This window comes from Centroberyx affinis, unplaced genomic scaffold (genome assembly GCF_046629955.1).
Source record: "Centroberyx affinis isolate AG114_WGS23_722 - 3 ecotype Tasmania unplaced genomic scaffold, CSIRO-AGI_Caff_v1 ptg001908l_1, whole genome shotgun sequence".
Classification (NCBI taxonomy): Eukaryota; Metazoa; Chordata; class Actinopteri; order Beryciformes; family Berycidae; genus Centroberyx; species Centroberyx affinis.
In genome coordinates, this window is record NW_027280271.1 from 331,825 (window position 1) to 342,349 (window position 10,525).

Below are 10,525 nucleotides of genomic sequence, written 5' to 3' on the forward strand. Positions count from 1 at the left end.
TTTCATAATGTAAGCTATTATGGATGTATTTCCTTTGCATATTACAATTATTATACAATAATATAATACAATATATAATATAATACAATACAATATTACTATACAATAATACTACTAATATTAACAATAGTCATCTTAATAATCATAATCATAATAATGTTGATAAAGACGAAATGTTCTATGAATTAGGCCCAGTCTTTGGACATATCTGGCCGATTAGAGTTCAGTGTGTTTTCAGTAGCCTAATGTGTAGGTTTATATGATATGAGAGCATATAGAATACAGTCTAAATCACTAGCCCCAAGGACTCGAGATGGCAGTGAAGGTAATTTACATTCTAAATGAGCAATTCTCCTCACAAATCGTTAAAATATGTAATATTGGTTTCCCAAATGAGCAATTATCCTGACAAATCATTAAAATGTGATAGTTTCCCCTTTTGTTGGCTTGTAATACTTAATAGGACTAGTGCAGTGCCCGTTCGCCCCGCTGCTGCACAGAGCGCTGTTCGCCCCGCCGCTGCACAGAGCCTGTTCGCTTGTTTATTCAAAGTTTATTAATATTGAACGTGCCGCGTGTCCAAACTGCACCGAATCGTACACTGCACTTCCAAGGGTCCCCAGCAATACACCTGCCAAGTGTGCGGCGTGCGCGCTCCCGCGAGGTGTATACCTTCCCCGGCAGGCATGCAAAATCCGTCTTAACACCGGAAGTGTTATCCCTGGCATTCGCTGCTAGCTTGACGCAACTTTCAGGAAGTGTTGTAGCATAAACATAGACGGTCTTATAGTATCTTTAATGATACTAGTTGCACTATGGAGAGCCCAGAAGTAACGTTCACTTTGGCTTACATAGTATTCGCTCTCTGCTTCGTGTTTACGCCTAACGAGTTCCGTTCGGCCGGTCTAACAATTCAGAACCTATTTTCGTCCTGGCTAGGAAGTGAGGATATCGGCTTCATCCAGTACCACGTAAAGAGGACCAGCATTACCATACTGGTCCACTCTACACTGCCTCTGGGTAAGATAGATGGACCGACAGATAGAGATATAAACAAACATGTCTTTATTTAATTTTACCGAAACCGAAGAACAAGAACTAGCTGGGTCACAGTTAGCCCCGTTGGGACTGCCACTACACTGTGGGTGCCAGTTCAGAGGCGTTCCATTAAACCTGCAATTAACTATTTCAGACCCTATAACCAATCCTGAAACTAACGTGTGCTATGTGGAGATTTCCTTGAGATATAATGATATAAACCAGTATCCACACACGCGGGCCAGCTGTGTTGCTGTTTTCACTTCTGTTCTAAAGCTTGTTGTCAAAACCCGGACCGACTCTAAGCTCCTCCCAGCCCATTGAGTAGCTTTTAATTTTTTTTTTAACTAGCTTGTCTCCTCCCTCGCTGTTTAAAAGTGCTGCTCACCCCCTCCCATTCCTGAAAAAATTCTCATAATGGCGGAATCGATGAAGCAAGCGAGTAAACTTGTTAAACTAGTAAACTCGTTAAACTAGTAAACATGTTAAACTAGTAAACTTGTTAAACTAGTAAACTTGTTAAACTAGTAAACTCGTTAAACTAGTAAACATGTTAAACTAGTAAACTTGTTAAACTAGTAAACTTGCTACCTACCTCTTATCATTGTGGGACATGTAACCTTCAGCGAGAGAAAAATCTGGCAAAGCGAGACTGGTAACTAAGTGTAGCTTAGCTATTAGCCTTTATGCACGGTTTGTTCTTAGGGGCCTCAGTAGTCCAGTGGTTTTGCTGTGCGTTATTTACAAATGTGTTGCGGTATCTGTCACCCTCTAGTGGTCGGAAAATCGCTTAGTGCAGCTTTTAAGAATTTTGTTGAGAAAATCTTTGGGCAAGGTTTCCAGACCAAAATTTGCCAATCTGACATTTTACACACATAGATGAGATTTTATACTTTATTTTTGTCCCCCACCAAAGGGAGGACTATAGATCAGTCTCCGTCTGTTAGTTCGTTCGTTCGTTTGTTAGTCACACTGTAACATTGACTTTGGGGGGCGGCATTGACAATGAATAGGGACTCAGTGGTAAAGCAGGTCATACAGTTAAAGTTATCATACAGTGTGGGGGACAATGAATGGGGACTCAGTGGTAAAGCAATACAGTTAAGGTTATCATAGGTAACATAATAGTCTACACACGCTACACACTTGGAGACATCAGACTGGGTTGATGTGTTGAAGTGAGAGTCAATAGAGAATTTTTGGGCAAACCTCTAACCACAAGACACTGTAGTTATTGTCCAGTTGTTGGACTGTTGTTCTGTTATTGCATCATCACTGCACTACCACTGTGCCTCAGTGTTGACTACTTATATCATATTACCACTTACCTACTGTGCAATACCATATATCACTTATCATTTAGCATTTATGTTATTCATAACACTCACGCTCCTGGTGTTGTATGTTATATTGTATATTATATTATAAATTGTATTGTAGTGTACATTGTGTAATGTACGGATTGTATTTATTGCGTATTGTAGTTCTGTATCGTATTGTATTTTGTACTGTATTGAGTAAAAACAGGACAATTACAGTTACTACATTTCAAGATATAACTTATAAGCCTAATTCTGAGGAGAGTAGGCAACAGAAATATATGGTCAATCTGTCCTTTCATTGTCCCATACGAAAATGCTTATACAATTTCATTCATATTTCAAGTTCACTCAGCAATCACTGACTGACCCAAGGGTGGAATTACATCATTGGTGGGGGACAACATGTTTACTATTTGCTTGTATATTTATATAATATTTTCACACAATATGTTTTACTTGTGTAAGAAGAAAAGATTCAAGGATTTCAGAAAGTTTATCAGAGTGGCAAAGTTTGGTCTGGAAACCTTGCCCACATGAAGTCAAAGTGCCGCAAATATTTTTTCTGCAAAATTCTTAATGGAACTCAACGGGGCCCGTTCACAGTTAGCCTTAGGTGAGAAACTGGGGAGAGGAGAGGCAGAGAGCTAACCTATAACTATGTAGCCCAAGTGGCCAAAACCACGGGTGAATTTTGAAGCCAACAAGGAAGTGGCTAGTCTGCCAGGGGCTGGCTCCAGAAAGACTCCAAACCTGGCCCAACTCCATGCAAGTCAATGGGACCACAACCCAACTTCTCACTCAAAATATAAAGTTAATAAAAAATTTTCGACAAGAGGTTATGGTTATGCACTGGATACACCCTGAATTAAGTTTTATGAACCTTTGGGTCCATTCTACAATTTGGCATTAAACCAAAATACAAAGCAGTATTTTATTCAATAAAAAAATATCTTTTTTCATATGTTTTGCTTCTTATTCCACCAAAATCCACCATAGAGGGCGCTAGCGACAAGAGTCATCCCATTTTCCGCTTCTTCCAATATGATGTGAAGGCAACATTATTCAGTTTGGGTCCCAGGTTTGTGGATGGTGTAGAATGGTATAGATAGGTTGACATTGTGTTACTGTTGTTTCCCCAACATGGGGCTTGAATCCCAGGTAAACTCATAAGGAGTTGGTGGTGGATATGATCTATTTCTGATAGTGTATTTTGGTGTAAGTAAATCATCTGTCTCATGCTCATGTGCCTTGTTGTTAATTTCTCTAGGTTACTACATGGGGATGTGTATCGCTGCTCCTGAAAAGAACCTGGGATATATCCACCAGGTCAGCTTGTCTCTCTTTCTGTCGGTCTGTCTCTTACCCCATTTACACGTAAGCCACTTCATGGGTCTTGAGCTGATCGAATAGCCATCCAATTGCAAAGAAGCCAGGTGTAAATGCAACCAAGACGCATTGGAGACTGTTTGATATCCAACTGCTCAAACCACTTTCAGAGGTCTGAGATACTTTGTATCCACAAGTTAGCATTACATTACATTATGTCATTTAGCAGACGCTTTTGTCCAAAGCGACTTTCTATAAGTGCATTTTGTCAAATGGTGGCAACACAAGTAGCTATCCTTCATTTGTACCTCCTGCAGAGCGTGAGACATATATTTAAAAAGTTGAGCCCTGCCCATGTTGCTACTTTTTTTCACATTCTAGAGGCTTTCCAGGGTAGAGGCACTTCAGCCAAAACTCTGCCGTTTAGTTACTCTTTAATTCACCTTGATGATTGGCCTTTCACTATAGATCAGACCGGCACATATGACTTCACCTCTACTTGGGGCATAGAAAGTAGAGGACTGTATTGGCGTCAATGTGTTTTAAATGTTTTAATTTCGTACATTTACTTAATTTCGTGAACAAATCCTCCAGCAGACTTGAGGATTTGTTGATTTCCCCACACATGCAGATTCACTGGTTATTATATTGTGCTCTGTCATTAATAATTAATATGATATAATGAAAGAAAAGAAATAGAATTTGAATGGTTAGTCAAATGATGTCTTTGTCATGGTAACATAGCAGCTTTCTGACAAGCATGTACACATAGATTTTGATTTTCGAATCCACATCAAGTTGAGGAGGAAGAAGGAAGGAGTTGTGTCTGACAGCCTCGATTGAATCCGGATTGATCCTCAGTTGAACAATTGCTTGACTTTATGTGTTCTTGCCAATGTAAGATCACATAATTCCTTACATTTATTCTCCATAGGAAATACGGCAAATAGTATAGTATAGTATCCTGGCACTCAGCAAAATCCATATGCCATGTCATCATTCATTCACTAGTTTGTTTGTTTTATGGGACATTCACTATCAGTGATGATTAATGGTAATTGCTTTGTATCGCAAATTTTGGTTTAACATTGGCTATTGTTAATTCAGATGTGTTTGAAATTGAGAATTTCATTTTTTTAATTAATATTCATGAATAGCAGCGCTTATCACCCATTTATGTATTTTTAGCACCTTTTTCTAACCTTTATGTAATGATAGTTTGTCTAACGGTGACGCAGTTCATTTGTCTATTAATGCCATTAAGGCTACTGATAGCTGAATGCCTTTTGCTTTCATTGCTTCATTTTTCTTATTATCTTTCAGAAACCAGATATTTTAATCATCAGGCATGCCAATCATATCCCAACCTCAGTCTTCATCTCTATTGTTACCTTTATTATCCATGGACTATAATTCATCTGTTTGCCTGTATTGTACCCCCTGCATTCATTCATTCAATATTTACTACATATTCTGAACTCTATAAACTGGACTCTCTGCCTTGTGTTTGATACCTCTGAACGCAGTGAGTGGGCATCACATTAACCAGCAAGATTAAGTTGTTTTTAGATCCTGCACCTGCCCACAGCAAGTGTGTTCAATTCAGTTCAATCACAAGTCATTTTCAGGTCAGGCAAGTAGTCAGTCAGTCATCCACACTTCGATAATAGGCCTCTAGAGGGCGCCATGGGCCTGGACAGGATCTGTGCTTTTGTTGGCTAATGATGGAGAAGGACAAGGATGGAGTTTTAGGCAGAAAGTTTCAGTTGACACTTGAACATGTAGCTTTTGTTATTATTTCAGTTAGTGCATATAAAGAAATATGCCTTTCAAGCTAAATTTTGATGTTTTTGATGGAAATTACTGATCAGTAGTTCACAGGGTAGAGTGTGTTTCACTTTGTGTTTTTAATTTGGTGATTTAGTGATTAATTAGGCCATTCTACATTTGAATATCTATAACAAGCTTCAGTCTTAAGAAAAAAAAAAGTGATTCATTGCAATTAATCACAGCAAATTGTGTGATTAGTTTTTGCTTCACAACCCTAGTTTTCATTAAATTTTAAAATAGTTGTGTGACTCTCGACCTTGATTTATGAAGACTTTTTTTGTGATTTGCTGAAGTAACCCTTTGTGCAGCTGTAACTTTACAATAAGTAATGTGAAATTGAATGCATCATTGCTGGGGAACCCTTAAGTGATGTTTCACATAGACTTGTAAGTCATTGGTAAGGCATGAAGAGCCGTGGAAGTTACAAAACAGAGACAATTCATAAATAGGTTATGAACAGATTAATTACTGCATTTAAAAATGCATTTGTTAATTACTTAGTTAACATAAAGAAATGTATTCATACCTTAGTTAAGCATTTGTTCACCATTAAATAATGCATTAACTCATTAGTTACAACCATATTGAAAAGTGTTAACCTAATAAACTTAAACTTTATAAACTTACAATTGTATTGTTTTCTACCAGGTGAGTGACAGCTGGCAAGTCTTCCTCCTCATCTCCTTTTGCCTCCAGTTGGCTAGCTGGACGCTCATCATCTACTGGTCCCGCCACCATTGGTCCAACCATCCAATCAGCCGGGCCCTGCAGGCCCATTCCTTGCCCCCCCACTCTGCCTGGGGCACTGTGGCAACGAGCATCAACACTGAGTTTAGACGGATAGATAAATTTGCTACTGGGGCTCCTGAAGCTAGGGTCATTATTACTGATACCTGGGTGTTAAAGGTAAATAGAATAGATGCATGAATACAATATTTACATACATGTCAATATTTACATACATGTTCACTCACACAAACCTGAATACTGTATATGCACACAAGCTGCAGCAGTGAAGGTGATCATCACTGGCACATGGCTATTACAGGAATATACAACTTTCTGGCAAGTACCATTATGTGTGTGAAGATTGGTAGTAGTTTCACATCTCTGGTCGATATTAAGTGTACTTAAAGGAATATTTCACCCAAAAATTAAAACTTAGTCATGCCAGTTGAAACACAGGTGCAGTTTGTTAGTCCATATAACACACCCAGAGCTTGCCAGCACAACTCCGTAGCAGCTTGCTCCAAAAACACTGAAGTCTTTGGGGACTGATCTTTAAAGTTCCAAAAAGAGCAGAAAAAGAACAAAAAATATCCATAAAATTACTCCATACAGCTGCATTAGCTTGCAGCATAATCCAAGTCTCTTGAAGCCAACGATCGTACAGTGAGTGGAAAAGACCGATATTGATGCCATTATTTAGTGCAAATCTTTAATACAGCCGTTTTTTTGGGGTTTTGCGTGTGCAGTCATGTGAATCTCCTTTCCACTCCTAGTTTTGGATTATGCTGCACGAGCTGTATGGAGTAAGGTTTTTTGGAGAATGCTGCTACGAAGTTGTGCTGGCAAGCTCCAGGTATGTTTTATGGACTAACTCACCTGTGTTTCACCTGGCATGAGGGTGAGTAGATGATGACTGAATTTTCATGTTTGGGTGAACTATTCCTTTAAGTGTTTTTGCGATTATGTGATGTGAGCTTGTACTTGTAGCTTCCATCAAATATCAACTGTGTGAAGCATAAGCATACATTGTAACGACATAAATAAATATTGAAAACAGAGACGTGAAACTGCTGCTGCAATCTGCACAATGCACAACAGTAAAGCCTAGGTCAGACTATCAGACTGTTCAAATGTTGCCCACCGAGTGCTGTTCAGTCCGTACAGTTACAAAATAGGTGTTCTATAATTTCTTGCTTGTATATTTACATTCAAATGTATTTGTAAGTAAGGTTAACATGTGGATTGATTTAGGCACATTGCCATTTTATACCATTTCATATGACATTAATTCCTCCCAAAAATAAATGTATAGCAACTTATCAAGATTGGAGCAATTGGAGTTGGGAATCGTATTGATGTAAACTAGCTACGTGATTAGGAGTTGTTGTTATTAAAAGTGACTTCTCTTTCGTTTCATTCTCTTTTCCCATTGGAGTTTAGAATTCAGTCATGGTGAGTCCCAACAAAATCAAGCACGTTGGAAAAAATCTTGTTGGGCTCTGACTGGTGTGGAGTCACTGGGAGTCTTGAACCCATTCACACTACGGGAAAATCTGATCGACCATCGGGCCCAAGTGCCACTCCCTCCCCTGATGGTCGGGTTGGTCCAGTCTGGCTTAGAATCAGCGTTAAAATTGTCTAGTATGACCTAGCCTTTAGGTGATCAAAGAACTTATTTGACAAAAAGCCTGTGTACATATACAGTATGTGTGTTTGCGTATGTACAGTATATGCAGGCCTATATACAGTGTTTATATATATGTATATATATATGTGTGTGTGTATGTATATATATATATATATATATATATATATATATATGTGTGTATGTGTATATATGTATATATATATATATAAAATCTCTTTCCCTTTCTCTCTCTCTAGGTGACCACCTATCATGTCTGTGTGGCGTTACAGAGTGACAGTCATCTGACAGTGACCGAGTCCAGACAACACCAGTTGAGTCCAGACTCAGCCTCACCCACACAGATACTGACTCTGAGAGTGGCCAGCATTAACCCTGCTGTTAGACCGTTTGATATCAGGTAGGGGGTGTGTGTGTGTCTGTGGAGGAGTTACTCAGTTCTTCCTTGTCTCATAACCAACCTTCATACCAAGTTTTGTGCAAATCCTTGGCCAACCTTTTGAGATATCCTGCTAACAAACAGACGGACGGACAGACGGACAAACACACAGACGCAGGCAAAAACATTACCTCCTTGGTGGAGGTAACAATAGAAGGCACTGAGACAAAGAAATTAATGAAAGTATGTAAAATATGACACAGAACCGAATGATTCGGTATGCATGCACGACCTGAACAGTGGGTGGTGAACCATATGGCATGCACTTTTTTGTTTCGGGAACTGGAATTGATGCATATAAATATACAGTATATCCACATATATCCAAAATTAGAAAAATGATCTCTATAGAGGATTCCAACCCATCAGGAACTCTGCGTGCTAATAAAAGTATTTGATGTTGTTATCACCATGTTTACAGGCTGAACTCTACAGAATATGCAGAGCTGAGGGAGAAACTCCGCGCTCCCATAAGAAACGCTGCCAACGTTGTGATTCACCAAACTATCAGTGATCTCTTCCTTGAAACATTCAAAGCTCAGGTGGAACTCAATCAGTCCTATACTCTCCCTAGTGAACAGGTAAATGAATATGCCCAATTCATTTCACATTTCAATTGCACATTTTTGTTAAAAAAGTGTAAAATTAAAACTGAAGAATGTTCTTTCTCCGTACCACCTCCCTGTCCAGGACTTGGAGCCTTGTATCGGCTGTATGCAGGTTCCAGCAGGGACCAAGCTGATCAGACTCTGCCGTGAAGACGGTCAGTGTGTGTTTTTATGTGTGTCTTTCTGTGTTTGTGTGAATGTGTCTCTGACTATGATTTGCTGATGTTGCGTTCTAGGTGGTGATAATGACTCTGAGTGCCAGCAGTGTTTCTGCAGACCCATGTGGTGTCTGTCCTGTTTGGGTCGATGGTTTGCCAGCCGTCAGGACCAGCAAAGACCTGAGACCTGGTTGGCCAGCAGAGTCCCCTGCCCCACTTGTAGAGCCAAATTCTGTATACTGGATGTGTGTGTGGTTCACTGATGACACACACAGATCCAAATCCCAAAAATAATGTTATAAGTTTCAGAGGTGAGTTTAAAAGCAACATCCAGCAATGAGTTTCTCCAGCCAAGGGAAGGGGAGAGGGGGGGTTGGATTTGGAGGGAAATGTATTGGATTGCTTTACAGCACAAAAGGCCGATCACATGTTTATCATCTTCAGGAAAGCAAAACACACCAGGGAGGGGGACAGAGGTGGCGTTAATTTGGAGAAACACTCACACTAACAATAGCATTACAGATAGTGGCTACTAGTCGTCTCCACCATGGTCTCATTTGTTTACAGTAATTATACCAAGGTATAAAAATCAATTTGACAATGCTATATTGATGGTTAAAAAATTATATATGTAGGGGCGTCCTGGTGGCTCAGTTGGTAAAGGCCCATACCGTGTTAACCTGGATGAAAAGTTGATGTTCGGCTATTAGGTGCCATTATGTGTAATCTTGTGCCAATATCTGACTACAAATAAAGCTGATCCTCTAACTTAAGTGACAGTTAAAATATTGTGGTTGCAGTATTGTTCTGTAAACACAGTTAGCTGCAGATTGTGCCATGGGATGTTCCATAGAAAAGGCTTGTTGGAACGCAGCTCTGCTCTATACCCAGAGTCCTAATAGAATTATTTTTCTTTGCGTCTCCTTTTTACCTCTGTGCAATATGTCTGATAAACAACTCCTGAAAGGAGTTTTGTACTATATAGGTGTAATCAGATTTTTTAAACAAGCATTCTATCGGGATAGTGAGCACTGGACATTGTTGTTTCAGTTTAGTTTTATATGGAGGCCAATAAAGACCTTTAATTAAAGATGTCTGTTTTGTCATATTTTCAACTTTGTTGTGGAATCCATATTACACTGTAGATGAGTCAACAGCATATACTTAGCCACTGGCTGTATGTGTGGGTTTTGGGATGGGCTAGCACTTAGTGTATCTGAAGCATCTTTCCAGAGGTGGTACATGCTTTACCACAATTCAGCAGCTTTGTATCTAAACCCTAAAAGGAAGGGAAAAAATCTGGATTCTCTTGGTGGATTCAAATAATTAGGTTTAGTCTAATTGTGTTTATCTCTATATATTCACTTACAAATGAGTGAAGAAAAAAATCACGGGATTCTTTTTCTAAGTTCTAAGTGCTATCTGGGAAG

At 39.2% G+C, this 10,525-nt stretch overlaps 1 protein-coding gene across 3 annotated transcripts; it reads left to right on the forward strand.

Annotated features, from left to right (window-relative positions):
• The first annotated feature begins 754 nt into the window (after positions 1-754).
• On the forward strand, positions 755-10,169 carry tmem129 (transmembrane protein 129, E3 ubiquitin protein ligase). 3 transcript variants are annotated; one of them, XM_071530284.1, is made up of 8 exons: positions 755-1,020; positions 3,628-3,686; positions 6,165-6,422; positions 7,686-7,697; positions 8,130-8,290; positions 8,751-8,910; positions 9,020-9,092; positions 9,174-10,169. In XM_071530284.1, the coding sequence occupies exons 1-8, from the start codon at positions 816-818 to the stop codon at positions 9,356-9,358; spliced, it is 1,113 nt and encodes a 370-aa protein (XP_071386385.1). In that variant the 5' UTR covers positions 755-815; the 3' UTR covers positions 9,359-10,169. The 3 variants fall into 3 exon arrangements, with proteins under 3 accessions (XP_071386385.1, XP_071386386.1, XP_071386387.1); XM_071530285.1 differs by lacking the exon at positions 7,686-7,697; XM_071530286.1 differs by lacking the exon at positions 7,686-7,697 and having other exon boundaries at positions 9,020-9,083.
• Positions 10,170-10,525: the final 356 nt, after the last annotated feature.